Source organism: Durio zibethinus, chromosome 7 (genome assembly GCF_047325235.1).
Source record: "Durio zibethinus cultivar Kanyao isolate XHJ-2024 chromosome 7, ASM4732523v1, whole genome shotgun sequence".
Lineage (NCBI taxonomy): Eukaryota > Viridiplantae > Streptophyta > Magnoliopsida > Malvales > Malvaceae > Durio > Durio zibethinus.
In genome coordinates this window covers 25,093,214-25,108,185 of record NC_143168.1, presented here as the reverse complement: position 1 = coordinate 25,108,185, position 14,972 = coordinate 25,093,214, and the positions used below count along the sequence as shown (strand labels likewise).

The window sequence follows — 14,972 nt, the reverse complement described above, 5'->3', positions numbered from 1 at the left end:
CAATTGGTTCCTACCGGTAATCTCCACAGGAACAGGTTCCTTCTCTGAAGTGGTGAAAGCGCTTACGATCCCGTACTATTATTACTTTCTGATAGATTTTAACAGCAGCTTAGTTGCAGAGTGACAATCGTTGCAAACTCGGAGATTTTTCACAATCCGAATTGGGGTGCCTGGAGCTGTGCTAATGAGGCCCAAAGCCATTGCCAACTTCTCACTGTGATAGTTGAGGGCAGTTTCTTTCTCTTCCTCATCTATATTTTTTTGGACAGCAGAGGTGTCTGCCATGTACCCTGCCTCCTTCAACTTCTTCCCTATCTCAGATACCATATCATTATCTTTTCAACATGCAGTTGTGCCTTATCTCCCGTTACGAACTCATGAACATATCCATTTACTTCGATAGAGCTGAGCCCTGGTTCCTTCTTCATTCCCTTTTTCTTCATTGCTTTTCGCACCCCTGCAACATCATTTCACCTATTTGCCACTGCATATATATTTGACATTGAAACATTTTAACCACAGTTTTGAGATTCCAGGTAAACAAGTTGCCTTGCAGCCATTTCCCCTAATACAGTATTCTTGTGAAGCCTGCAAGCATCAAGAAGAGCACTCCATATAATGGTGTTTGCCCTTGTTGGCATGCTTTTGATAATCTCATAGGCCTCATCAAGCATTCTTGCTCGACCAAGAAGATCCACCATACACCCGTGGTGTTCAATCTTTGGAACCAAGCCAATTTCCTGAACCATTTTCTCAAAAATTAACTGTCCTTCTTCCACCAATCCTGCCTGGCTACAAGCATAAATGTGATATCATTAGGCCTAGCACCCACTCTTTCCATTTCGGAGAATAGCTCCAAAGCCTCCTTACCACAACCATGCATCCCAAATCCTGCCATCATTGTGTTCCACATGCCAATATCTTGATCTTTAGATTCCCTAAACAGTTTCCAAGCCCCATCAATGTCACCACTCTTGGCATACATTTCCAATAGTGCGGTTTTTAATATCTTATCCGTTTCAACAACTTGCCCGACTATGAAAGTATGAACCCATTTGCCCAGATCAAGGGCTCCAACCTCTGCACACAGTAAAAGTTGTTAGGCCAAAAGAACTCGATTCAATCACATAAGTGAAAGTGAAATCAAATAATGAATTAAATACATAAAAGATAATAATTTAATGTAATTTGATTAAATTGATTTACGTTTATAAATGAAAAACATGATCCACTAATTGTAGAAAATTACAAACATACATCAAAATATATTTACCACTCAATAATCAATACTCATAGACTTTTTCAATCTCTTCTAATCTTATAGAATATTTTTAACCTAAACAAACATATACCCATGTGCACCCCTTAAACACAACTAAACGCATACCCATATGCACCCATATATCATATCTACGTGGACCCTCTCAATCTCCTCACAAACAAATATACATACTCATAAGATGTAAATATTTAATAATCTTATGAGGTGTCTACTTATAAAACCCTACAACTCTCTTACATATTTTTTTCATACTTAATCTGAAAGAGATTTCATCTATTTATAATCATACAAACTTAACTATTAAGAATTCTTCTCCTTTTAAAATTTTTGTTATGCAAGTTAAATTTATCTATTAAAAATTTTTTCATTTTAAAATTTTTATTCAATAAATCCATCAAATAATATCTAACAAATTCTAAATAAATATCTTATAAAATTTAATTCATTATTCCTGACAGAATAGCCATTATTACTTGGTTAGGTCTCACTCCACTGTCCCTCATCTTGACAAAAAGATCGAAAGCCTGATCAATGCAATGAGCTTGTGCATAAGCCGCAATCATAGCACTGCAGATGACAACATCTCCGTTCTTAATTGTGTCAAAAACTGCCTTGGCTTTCCTTATCTCCCCACATTTCCCGTACATATCAACCAAAGCAGTAGCAAGAGCCAAAGACACACAGATCCTATTTCTCAAAATATAAGCATGTAGTTGTTTTCCCAGTTCTAAAGCCTCCACAAAACTACATTCTACAACTAAGCTCAGCAAAGTAATCTCATTTGGTTTTATCCTTTCTTTAATCATTCTAGCAAAAAGATTCACTCCATCTTCTAATTTATTGCAATGAATGTATCCAGCTATCATAGCAGTCCATGAAATAATACTTTTCTGGTTCAATCCATTGAAAAGCAGTCTTGCAGAACCTAAATTTCCACTTTTGGCATACATATCAATGAAAGCAGTAGTTAAATGAACACTCATTTTCTCAAGATTCCTTGCAAAATAAGCATGCATTGCTTTTCCCATTTCAATGCCCTTGAGCTCTGCAAATAAATTAATCATACTAATCATGGCAATCTCACTAGGTCTTATTTGTAAAATTTGCATCTTTCTTATAATCTCCAATGCTTCCCCATACAATTTACCTCTAACATAGCTTCTAATCATTGTACTCCAAGAAACAACATCTCTCTCATCCATATTATCAAATAATAATCTGGCTGACACCACACTCTCACATTCACTATACATTTGTATCAAAGCATTACTTACAAAAACATCTTGAATCAATTCATTATTCACTGCAAAACCATGTATTTCTTTGCCCAACTGGGTCATTGAAAAAATACTGCAAGCTTTCAGGACTGCAGGCACCATGAAGTTGTCAACTTCATAGTCCATTCTTCTCTAATAAGCATAGATGTCAAGTGCATTGTGGGGTTGGCTGTTTTTAGTGTAAGATGTAATAAGGAAATTTAATTGTGCCAAAGGGCTAAACTTGGTTTGGTTGAAGTGGGTTTTGACCATAAGAGCATGGACTTGCCTGGTTTGTTCAGGGACGAAATGAATCTGAAATGGGCTTTGCTGCTGGTATTGAAGCGTTCCGGTCTTTGTGGAAGCTAAGAGGCCAGGAGAAAGTAGGCTGCTTTGTTGTAGCTATTGTCAGGTCCATGGCTTTTAGGCTTTCGTCACATCCTTTTGGAGTCTGAAGTGAATACTTTACTTCATCGCCAACCAAACGTTCGTTATCTACACAAAATATCTGTTCTTTTATCTAATGAAACTTCAGTTTTCTGACATCTTGTTTGTTTGCTCTTTGCCATTTGCTTCTGTACGGAACTCTAAAACTTGAAGATACTGTGCAACACTTTGCCAAGCCCATATAGCCACAGAACTTTGGGCTTGCTTTCAGCCCACGAGATACACAAGGGCCAAGGATTGGCAAAAAACTAAAATCTCAACTAAAACCCTAACAATCTCCCACACTCTTCCCTATATAATGTCACCTAAAACCCCAGTTTCTTCGATCTTCATTTCCTAGCGTCTCCAGCCTCAAATTTCACTCGAAGGTACAACCTTTTTCTACTCAACCTTAGTTTTTTTGCTCGATTTTTATGTTCATATAGCACACATCGAAGGCTTGCAGGTGATTTTTATTGAAATCCTGTGAGCTCAAAACTGTGCAATATCATAAGTATCACCCCCCTTCAAAAATTTGGCCTTTTAATAAATACCCATTATTTTTCTTGAAGTTTAATGGTGGATGATTACATTTTCTTTTGTTAATCTGTTACTGGAGATGCAAAGGTTTAAGTTTTTATTGATAAGTTATGGTGAAACATCTGGTCAATTGAGATTTTATGGTGAAACGTTGTGGCTTTTTCAGTTTGATGCACATGTTTTGTTTGATTTTTTTTTTATGTGTTTAAGTTTAGCACATTCTTTCTCTATTTAAATCATGATGGGTTCTGGTTAAACATATGGCAAACTGGAAGGAATGGTAAAAAAAATAACGTTCAACTTCTCTGTAGGTTTTGAAAATTTTGCTAGAACAGTAATTACAAGTATTTCATTGCTGCTGCTGCTAGTTCTTTTGGTTGAGTACGATAGATACCTTCACCCAACTTGTGAGGTCTGCTTTGATTCAAAATTCACATTTTTTTTTCAAAAAGGCGCCTCTCATAGAAGTTTACGTCTCAACATTTGTACTTCAGCAAATGCCCATAGAATCTCCATGCGAGATTGGGGTGTTACATAAACAATGTTTGAATTTGAACAGAACCCTCAGCATTTTGATTTTTGTCTGTAGGTTAACAGAATGTCGAACCCCAAAGTTTTCTTTGATATTTTGATTGGAAAAGCGAAAGCTGGTCGAATTGTAATGGAGCTATTTGCTGATGTTGTACCAAAAACTGCTGAAAATTTCCGTGCCCTCTGCACTGGGGAGAAAGGTGTTGGAATGTCTGGGAAGCCATTGCACTATAAAGGCTCAACATTTCACCGAATCATCCCAAGCTTCATGTGTCAAGGTGGAGATTTCACAAGGGGGAATGGCACTGGTGGAGAATCAATCTATGGCATGAAATTTGCAGATGAGAACTTCAAGCTCAAACATACTGGATCTGGTTGTTTGTCAATGGCAAATGCTGGACCAAACACCAATGGTTCTCAATTCTTTATATGCACCGAGAAGACTCCATGGCTTGATGGAAAGCACGTTGTCTTTGGTAAAGTAGTGGATGGTTATAGCGTTGTCAAGGAGATGGAACAAGCAGGCACTGATAGTGGGAGGACTTTGCAACCAGTCGTGATCGAAGACTCTGGTCAGCTAAAAGAGAACTGAAATTTTAACTGATGTATTCTAATCTATTTGTTTGGATTAGATGGCAAGGATGCTATAATAATTCCTCTTATCTGTAAGTAATCCGTTTTAATGCAGCATTACTATGTCAGAATTTTTCAAATTATGATAAGCCAGAGCAATATATGACTTTGATGATTCTCTACGGCAATTTGGGCTCTATGCCTCTATCCACTTTTTGTCACTGATTGTGTACTTTCCGGTAGGAAAAACTGCTTCAGTGTCATGTTTGATCAGATTATACATTTTTGTTTTGAAATGATCAGATTATACACTTTTGGATGGGAGAGGAACTGTTCAATTTCATTTCTGATACATTTGTTTGCCTTTTACACTTGGATTACAGTTGTATTTCCAATACTATGATACATTTATTTTACTTGATAACAGAAGTACATAACATAAACGATGGACTCTTATGCATGGGCTATAGATCCTTGACCTGGACTGCCTCCTAAGTTCGAGTATAGTTCCGTGGCCTTATAAGCACACAAACAAAAGGGAATTTAAACAACGATATGAAAGTGGACCTTGCATCTCTAGGCTCTAGCTAGAGAAATTATGGTCTCTAGGATGGATCTTGCGGCCTCACTGGTACTAGTTGGCGCTTTTACCTTGGCGACGCTTGCTTTCAGCTGACAATCGATCACCAAAGCTGCTCAATTCCAATCAAGAGCATTTTGATTAAAACCATGATGGATTATGAGGTAGCATGCAAATACAAAGGCAACCTTTCATAGAATCTTAGTCTTACTTCTTGAGTGCATCTTTATTTATGCCTGCATCTTTAATTGGTTTAAGTAAACCACTTGCCAAGTCCACAGCAGAAACAGGCTTCTCCAGGAGGTCAGTGCCGGTCTTCTCAAGCTGTGTAAGGTGTTTTTTGTTCGAGTTGTCCATGGTGATTTCAGAACCTTTCAAGCTATCAGTCTGGTTCAATGTAAAGCGACATTAACCGTTTTGGTTGTGAGAAATATCATAAAATATTGGGTTACCATCGAATATGTAACTATTCGATTAGCAAAAAGAAGGAAATGAAATTCTGAATTGAAGTCTATTTGAAAGGATAGTTGTCTTTGGATTGGATGCAAGAGCAGGAGTGAAGAATGAAAAAAAAATCAATATACAGAAGGGAATACCTGAATTCATAGATAATTTTTCCCGAAACTAGTGCCTTGAAAGAAAGCAGACAAATATGTCAACCATATTATCCACTGCAGTAAGAAGAACATCAATGATGGGGATACAATTCTTCCCAACCACCCAATCGAGGGGTCCCCAGTTTTCATAGACCTGATCAATCTTGTTATTCCAATTTGATGATCCGGTTCCAAGGGAAAGAACAAGAAGTTTACTGCAATCAATATCTCTCATGCATTGAGTTTTTCCATGTGCAGACATCTCCTTGGCAGCCTCTGATATTGCCAGCAAAGTCTGATAAAAATTTGTCAAAATCAGCAAAATGAGAATCAAGATGTTAGATGGGAAAAAAATGTAATTAAAACCAGTGTTTCGGAAAATACCATACAGGATTGTTGGCGGCAACACCACCATCGACCATGTAGAATTTTCTGGTGCGGTCTAATGCGTTGATTTCAAACTTACGAAGAGGCAGGAAATATGGTGCTGCGGAAGTGCTCATGCAAACATCTAGCAGTTTAGCATCCTCTAAATCATCACGCGTCGCCTGATCAAACGATTCATGGGAACAAAAAATTTTTCTTGAATCCCAACAGTTTTAGTATTGAGCAAAAGCCAAAATCAACAAACCTTCATAGTGGAAAAAACTGTTGGTTGGAGAAGCTTGATGTTGAAAGAAGGGATTATCACATTGGTTAGAGTCTGACAAAGCTTTCTATCTCCAACCTTTTCTTTGATCGCTTTCTCCAACTTGTCGCCATCATATCTGGGGCAAAAAGGGTTTTAATGATAACTTTCGTTTGGTCTATTATCCGAGTCACCCAGTCGGGCATTGGAAGAGTTGAACGTTTCACTACACATTCCTCGTTCAGAACCACTGAATCAACCAACTCTTTCACTGCGGGTTCCAAAACAGTGTGTCTGATCAAGAAGATGACAATATATATTATATTCTATCAGAAATTTATAGAACACTAATTTCTCCAAGCTTTAGCAAGCCACATTTTGTTTTGAAGTCCTGAGGCTTCTAATTGTTGCTTTTTTTGAGGAATATTTTGGGAGACTGTTCTTGATCAAATTTGATGATCTTTTCTGTACTGAAAGGTCGATTAGATTCAGATGAACCATCATCTGGATCTGGGGAGGTGAGCATGGACGTAACGAGGCCTCCTGTGCTAGTCCAGGCAATGAAATCAAAGTAATCTGCTATCCTTGCATTGTCTCCATCCAGCTTCTGTTAATGAACAAAAAACAAACCAAAAGAAGAAAGTTACGATTAACTCAATCACACTGCAATATTTGGTTCATTACCGGTTAGCAAGTAATGAACATGAGTTCAACGTCCCACCCGCACAACCAACCTGGAGATAGGATTCAAGGAAGGCCAGAATTGTTGCAGGGATAATGCCTCTCACTCCACCACCATCGACGCTGAGAATTGTAGCGATCTTTCCTTCTAATCAATCCATTACGAGATTTTGTCAAATAATATCAATCATGAATTCAGGCTTACTTATAGATAATATATATAGAAATATTAATTCGAAAGTCTAAAATTATAATGGTGTTGGCCTCTCTACTAAATAAATAACATCTATATATAAGATTATATATATAAAAGTATGAACTCTATAACTATTAAAAATGAACTATATAAATATCCTTACAAGTTTAAAAAAATAACAAATTTACCTTTAAATTTCTAGTATTTTTTATTTATGTATTAAAGATTATTTTTCATTAAATATAGCTTTTATTATTTAATTATTTAAATTAATCCAAAAGTGTTAAAAATTAATAGCATAAATACCCTTATAAATTTTAAAAAATAACAAATTTACCTTGAGCGACATAAATATCCTTACAAATTTTAAAAAATAACAAATTTACCTTTAAATTTCTAGCATTTTTTATTTATGTATTAAAGATTATTTTTCATTAAATATAGCTTTTATTATTTAATTATTTAAATTAATCTAAAAGTGTTAAAAATTAATAGCATAAATACCCTTATGAATTTTAAAAAATAACAAATTTACCTTTAAAGTTCTAGCATTTATTTATTTATTTAATAAAGATTAGTTGCCATTAAATATAAAGCTTTTTATTTGTTAGTTATTTAAATTTAAATCAATTAAAAATTTATGAATAAAATTTATATCAAATTAAACTACATTAAAAATTTATTTGTGAGATATGGTGGATATATTGTCAAAAATTAACCCAAATTTACTCTTTTTTCTGTTCAATATCATAAGCAATAATTCAATTAAATTTATATAAAACACATTTCTCATCCTATGGGTTATAGCATACTATGAGTCCCTGATATTAAACAAAGCATAGACATCTTTCCTTTGTTGCTCAATTAGTCATTATTTTAGTCTAAATTATTATATCATAATGTTTATGTCCCAAAAACAATTAATTTTATCCTTAGTAAAACATATAATTTTTTTTTTCAAGATACAACCTAATTTACTCTTTATCTTCTTTAATAATACATATCATGAGTCCTTAAATATATTTATATTATTTATTTATTTAATTTAGATCAATTAAAATTAAAGTTCATACAAAATTATTAATTAAATTATCAAAAAATTATTGAGAAAGAGTAATACATGTATTGTGGTAAGTTTGTATGTTTGATTTTTTTAATTTTTTATGATAAATATACATTGATATGTTTAATGATTGCAATGATTGATTTATTTTACTATAATATTTCTAATTACTTTATGTAATCACGTTTTAACGTTACAATGCCTAAATAAATTTTTACTTTATGAATATAATCTCTTATCTATGTGAATTGTTACTAAACTTAGATTTTATTTTGTCTTCTATAGATTTAGATTTTATTTTGCCTTCCATAGATTGATTCTATATTACATCCAAGTTATTTTCAATCAATCCTTATTTTTTATTTTTAATTTAAAATATTTTGTACTTAAGATGTTTTAATAAAACCATAGTCAATATTATTAAGAAACATTAATCTTGAATAAGAGAAATTATTTGATATAATATTAGTTGAGTTATTTTTTTTTTAATTCCACAAGTGGGTTAAAAAATTAACACATCACTCACTTACTTTTTCAATTAGGTTTTTTTTTTTTAAATATCACTCACTTATTTTTTCAATTAGCTTTTTTTAATATACTCTGAAGCTTAAAAGGTATATGTGTTACGTTACTAATTTCAATTGTGAAATTTAAAAACTCTACTACAAATATATTTTATAGTTTTTCCTTGATTAATATAAATTTATTTTTTTTCAATTAAGAATGCTTTAGAATATTTTTGTATTTTGATAGTGAAAAATATTTTAATCACATGATTAATTGTGTGCGTTTTGTTGAATGATCAAAGCTTTATTAATTTTATAACAAATTATTATATTCTTTGAATCAATAATGTTGCAGTTTATTTTCTGTTATTTGTTTATATTCTTTAAGTGTATGATTATTAATTTGTACTCTTATCATGAAAGCATCTATTTAATAATTATTTGTACTTATGAGTGTATTTATTATAGATAAATACATGTATCATCTATGATATATACATATAAAAGTATGAATTGTAAATAATATTAAAAGTGATTTTTTAATTTGATACATTCTTATTAATAATACATTGCATGCCAATCATGTATGTCCAACAAGTTCTTTAATTCATAAAGAAAGAGAGACTTACAATTAAACTCATTAGTTGCATAATTAAAAATTTGAAGTATGAGGATGTGAAGTAAAATATGTTTATTTATATAATCATACAATTAAAATAAAAAATTAATTCAATTGATAATGTTAAATTATATATATATAAATAAAATAAATGAATAAATTAATATTTCATATAGATCGTAAAATTATTAAATTAATTTTTTTATTACTCAATAGGTCAATGTATCATAATATATATGAAAATGATTAAAAAAAATAAAGGTGTTGGATGGCAAATGATAACATGACCTTTAATTTTTTTTTCTCTTAATGTGTAAAAGTGCTCCACTTGGAATTTAGCCAACTTTACTATAAAAAAATTTATTTAAATTTTAGCTAAATATTTAGAATACTCACAAATATATACATACTTTAGATTTTATAGCCTACCTTGAATAGGACATTCTATAATTAAGAAAATATTTAATATATATCTATATTATATCTAAAATGTGGTAATTTATTAAATTCTCTCTATTTATTTTTATTTAATATATTTTAGTAAATTAAAATATTATCTACTTTTCATTTTTTTTCTTATTAAAATAGTTTTTCTTTGGTTAAGTTATTCATGTCCTAGTTAATGCAAGCAATACAGCTAAAAGACTTAAAATAATTTTTCTACAAATGAATAATTTAGTGTTTATAATATATTACACATATTAATATGATTTACACAATTAAATTAATTATAGAAGATTTAATGGTAAATCAATTATAACTTAGTAGTAAATGTATAATAATATAGTAGCAAATAATTGATAATTTTGTTATAAATTAATGATAATTTAGACAAAATCAATAATAACTTTATACTAAATTAATGACAACTGTATAGTAAATTATGAATAACTTAATAGTAAAATAATAATAACTTAATAGTAAGTAAATAATAATTTAGTAATAAATAATTGATAAAATAGTGTATGATAACATAATAATAAATACATAATAACATAGTAAGAAATAATAAATAACTTAATAGTAAATCATTTATACGTAATTGTTAATGTATAACACATATTAGTAAATTAAGGATAACTTAATAAAAAATAAATGATAACTTAGTAGTTAATTATTGATAACTTAGTAATAAATCAATGATAACTTAATAGTAAATTAATGATAATTTAATAGTAAATAAGGTTCAATTTAATACTCCTTCCATCCCAATGAAATTGTCACATTTTAATTTTTTTGGTCAATTTTTTTTCAATTTTAATCACCTATTTATTTTTTTATTTATTATTGATAAAAATATGAAAAAATATTTTAAAAACTTTATAGGAAGTAGTTTCTAAATATATATTTTGTAAAATTTAATTTATTAAAATATTTAAAATAATAGATGTCACAGTTAGAAAAATTTAACCAAAAAAATTCAACTATGATAATTTAATTGGGACAAATAAAGGGAGTAGTAATTAATTGACAAATTTAGTAATAAATCATAAATAGTTTAGTAATAAATTAATGATAATTTAATAGTAAAGAATTTATAACTAACTAATAATTAACAATTAAAAATTAAAAGTAAATCAATATAACTTAATAGTAATCATTAGTAAATTAATAGTTAATCAATAATAATTTAGTATAGTAAATAAGATCTATAACTTAATAGTATATCAATTATAATTTAGTAGTAAATTAGCAACAATATAATAGTCAAAGCATAATAACTTAATAATAAATCAATTATAACATAATTGTAAATGCATAATAACATAGTTGTAAATTAATAATAACTTCATAAAAAAAGATAACTTAATAGTTAATCATTGATAATTTAATAGTAAATCAATGAAAATTTAGTACTAAATTAATGATAGCATAATAGTAAATTTATTTTAGTTTAATAGTAATTAACTTATAAATTTAGTAGTAAATCATAAATAACTTAACGATAAATCAATGATAATTTAATAACTAATTACTAAAACTCAATAGTAAATCAATGATGGCAAAGTAGTAAATGCATAACAGCATAGTTGTAAATTATTGATAACTTAATAGTAAATCACTAATAATGTAATAGTAAAACATTGATAATTTAGTTGTAATTCATTGATAATTTATTTATAAATTAATGATAATTTAGTTATAAATTAGTTAATTATTAATAACTTTATAGTAAATCATCAATAACTTTATAATAAATCAATAATAACATTATAATAAATTATTAATAACTTAATAATAAATTATCAATAACTTAGTAATAAATTATTTATAACTTAATGATAAATCATGATAATTTAGTAGTAAATTAGTGATAAGGTAGTAGTAAGTGAGTCGTAACTTATTTGTTAATTAGTGATAACATTTTTTTTTATACTTAAAGTTATTAATAATTGAACCTTGGTTACTAGAAAGAGAAAAGGATTATGAAAAATCTACCATGAACTTTTTTGTTAAAAAAATTTAGTAAAAAAATTCTAAATTTGAACGAAACAATAATGTTATATTTTATAAAAAGAAAATTATCCCATATATTGTAATTAATTGATAAAATTAATAGTATATCATAAATAACTTTGTAGTAATTCAATGATAATTTAATAGTAAATAATTGATAACTTAATAGCTAACTATTGAAAACTTCGTAATAAATCAATGGTAATTAGTAAATGCATAATAATATAATAGTAAATCACTAATAACGTAATAATAAGTCACTTATAACTTAATTATATATCAATGACAATTTTGTAGTAAATCATCGATAACTTTATAATAAATTAGTTACAACTTTATAATAAATTATTAATAACTTAATACTAAATCATCAATAACTTAGTAGTAAATTATTTATAACTTAATAATAAATCATTAATAATATAATAATAAATCACTGATAACATAGTAATAAATTAGTAATAATTTAATTGTCAATCGATGATAAATTTTTTTATATTTAAAGTTTTTAGGGATTGAACTCCAGTTACTAGCAAGAATGAAGTAAAAACTTAGTAATAAATCAATAATAATAATAAATCAGAGTTAACTTAGTCATAGTTTATTGATAATTAAATGCTAAATCACTTATAATTTAGTTGTAAATCAGTGATAATAATAAATCAATGATAACTTATTAATAAATCAGTTTTAACTTAATAGTAAAGTCTGGATAACTTAATAGTAAATTATTCATATTTTGATAATAAATTAGTGATATAACTTAGCAACAAATCATCGATAACATATAGTAATAAATCATTACTAACTTAGTTTTTTTTTTTTGGGTTAAATATTGATATAGAGCTATATTTTTTTAATATGTCTAACATATTTAATTCATTTAAAAATGTTATTAATTGCCATTTAATACTAAGGTATTGAGTTACAATATTAATGGATATTATACACATATATAAATAATTAAAACAATATTCATGTACCAATTACTATAACAACATATTTTTATTAAAAAAAATCAAATTTTGAAGTGAAAATTTGCAATAACTTTATCTATATTTGCATGTCATTGATTGTCTATTTGATAATATGTTAATAGTAACTAGATTAATGCTATATCTTTACTAAAATAAATTGTTGTGTTTTATGGTATCATTTATAACGTTGATAGCAATTATACAAAAAATTTGTCTTCAAAGATATTTTTAAAATGAAAGAGAAAAATAATGAGTTTAAATTTATTGAAAAACACCATAGAAAAATTACTTATTAGTTATTTTCTCAGGTACATAATATTTTAAATTAAAGTATATGATCTAATAATATTAATAATAGTATGAATTCTATAAATTTAAATTTTCTAATAATATCGTTTAAATAATGAATTTTTTGTATGACTTATACTTGATTTATAATTAAGTGTTCATCGAAATTACTCCATTTTAATTAAAAAAGAGTTCAAATATTAAAAATATATTTACTATCAATTTTAAAGTCTAAGATTTAAAACATAGTTTACCTTTAAGATATATCTTCTGATATTTGTCTAAAATAGATCATATCTTATTAATTTTCAAATTATGATATTTCATTATTTAACAAACAATAATAATATTGAACCAAAGTTAATTGAAAAAAGTATTTGAATATTTAAAGAACAACATAAAAAACTATTTGATTAGGATAAGATATACCTTTAACTAAAGTTTGTTTTAAACTCTTAGTATAACATATAAGTTATGTATATTTAATTACTTTTTAAGAAATCAATATTCGATACTAAAAGTAGTTTTAGTCAATATCCCATATAAATACATAAATAAACATGATTAATTATTACATTGATATACTAATAGTTTTTTTATTACTTCATATCCTTTTTTTAGAATAGGTTTACAAATTAATATTTTTAATTAGTAAAATTCATGTAAGTATGCATTTTTTACTATAAAATGAAATTACAAAATGATTTATATTACATAAATAAGTACATGTTAAAAATAGAAGTTAGTAATGAAAAAAATTATATATTTACTTTATTTCAAGTAACAAAAACTTTATAAGAATTTGGTTTCAAATCAAAATAACAAATTTAAATTTTCAATGAAAAATAGATGAAATGTAATAGTTTGAATGAGTTTGGCAATGATCAATTGCCTAAAAAATTTATAAAATTGAAGATAAAAATCCACCACCAAAAAAGCTTTAAAAAGCTCTAAAAAAACATAAAATAAAGAAGAAGGAAAGTACAAAATCCTATTTGATTGTGATAGTAGACAATCTTTTATAATCGAAAAAATTTTAAAAAAAAAGAAGAAAAATATATATAAAAAAAGAATGAAGATGGTGACTTAACACTAAAAGACTTAAAAGAAAACTTCTAAAAAGATTCAAAACAAAAAACATTAAATATTTATTTTTTATTAGAATTTTAATTTTAATTTTTTTGTTATATTTATTTTTTAAAACTTAAATTTACATTTTTCATTTAATTTAGTATAATTATAATTATTTCAATTTTATTATTATAAAATATCAAAATTATTATATTATATTATATTATATTATAATTATAATTTGGTTAATAATCACTCGCATGGCACGTGGAATAAAACTAATACGAAAAAAGTTCGAATATTTGATTCTATATATGCATTCTTCTAATAAAAATTGAAATCGAATTTGTTTCAAAATAAAAAAGAAAGCATATATAAGCACGGAAATGCATGCAATATATAATGCATAAATTAATTACCCAAATTGGTAAATGAGAGATGCTGGAATTTGACAGAAAGAAAATACAAAAACCATGGAAACTCACCAGCTGCCATTTATGAAAAAAGATGAACTCTTTTTTTTTTAAAAAAAAAATTTGAAAGAAACTTGAACTTATAGCCAATATGCTTTTTAGTCCTTGAAATATGGAAAGCCCGGCTGGCTCACCCCAATTTATAGCTCTGTATATTTGATAATCAAGTGTTTTTCGAAATAAAAAATGGTTATGTAGGTTTTTTTTGGTTTGATACAGAAAGATAGTA

General features: G+C 27.6%; 3 protein-coding genes and 1 pseudogene across 4 annotated transcripts; 1 reads left to right on the top strand and 3 right to left on the bottom strand.

Moving 5' to 3' along the window:
* Positions 1-5: 5 nt before the first annotated feature.
* Positions 6-3,166, bottom strand: LOC111277153 (pentatricopeptide repeat-containing protein At3g26782, mitochondrial pseudogene; annotated as a pseudogene).
* Positions 3,167-3,197: 31 nt separating this feature from the next.
* Positions 3,198-4,960, top strand: LOC111277152 (peptidyl-prolyl cis-trans isomerase CYP19-3-like). Of its 2 annotated transcripts, none has more exons than XM_022863387.2 (2): positions 3,198-3,353; positions 4,094-4,960. In XM_022863387.2, the coding sequence occupies exon 2, from the start codon at positions 4,103-4,105 to the stop codon at positions 4,625-4,627; it is 525 nt and encodes a 174-aa protein (XP_022719122.1). In that variant the 5' UTR covers positions 3,198-3,353; positions 4,094-4,102; the 3' UTR covers positions 4,628-4,960. The 2 variants fall into 2 exon arrangements, with proteins under 2 accessions (XP_022719122.1, XP_089620109.1); XM_089763983.1 differs by lacking the exon at positions 3,198-3,353 and adding an exon at positions 3,709-3,916 and having other exon boundaries at positions 4,094-4,796.
* Positions 4,961-5,093: 133 nt separating this feature from the next.
* Positions 5,094-14,765, bottom strand: LOC111277558 (patatin-like protein 2). Its single transcript, XM_089763446.1, has 5 exons — positions 14,690-14,765; positions 7,147-7,241; positions 6,824-7,019; positions 6,580-6,683; positions 5,094-6,535 (listed from the first exon to the last, which is right to left on the bottom strand). Exons 1-5 carry the CDS (start codon positions 14,763-14,765, stop codon positions 6,407-6,409), a joined length of 600 nt encoding a protein of 199 aa, XP_089619572.1. The 3' UTR covers positions 5,094-6,406.
* LOC149518233 (patatin-like protein 2) lies at positions 5,243-6,287 on the bottom strand. The gene is made up of 4 exons (XM_089763447.1): positions 6,174-6,287; positions 5,837-6,079; positions 5,400-5,575; positions 5,243-5,300 (listed from the first exon to the last, which is right to left on the bottom strand). Exons 1-4 carry the CDS (start codon positions 6,285-6,287, stop codon positions 5,243-5,245), a joined length of 591 nt encoding a protein of 196 aa, XP_089619573.1.
* Positions 14,766-14,972: the final 207 nt, after the last annotated feature.

Bases quoted from the DNA above. Each gene is read 5' to 3' on its own strand.
- LOC111277152 (XM_089763983.1), top strand. From the start codon at position 3,782: ATGGTAAAAAAAATAACGTTCAACTTCTCTGTAGGTTTTGAAAATTTT. The intron at 3,917-4,093 runs GTCTGCTTTGAT...TTTTGTCTGTAG, and splicing joins ACCTTCACCCAACTTGTGAG to GTTAACAGAATGTCGAACCC.
- LOC111277558 (XM_089763446.1), bottom strand. From the start codon at position 14,765: ATGGCAGCTGGTGAGTTTCCATGGTTTTTGTATTTTCTTTCTGTCAAA. The intron at 7,242-14,689 runs GTAATTAATTTA...TGGATTGATTAG, and splicing joins TCTCTCATTTACCAATTTGG to AAGGAAAGATCGCTACAATT. The intron at 6,536-6,579 runs GTTATCATTAAA...GATGGCGACAAG, and splicing joins GGATAATAGACCAAACGAAA to TTGGAGAAAGCGATCAAAGA.
- LOC149518233 (XM_089763447.1), bottom strand. From the start codon at position 6,287: ATGAGCACTTCCGCAGCACCATATTTCCTGCCTCTTCGTAAGTTTGAA. The intron at 5,576-5,836 runs GTCTGCTTTCTT...ACATTGAACCAG, and splicing joins ATAATATGGTTGACATATTT to ACTGATAGCTTGAAAGGTTC. The intron at 5,301-5,399 runs GTAAGACTAAGA...GGAATTGAGCAG, and splicing joins AATAAAGATGCACTCAAGAA to CTTTGGTGATCGATTGTCAG.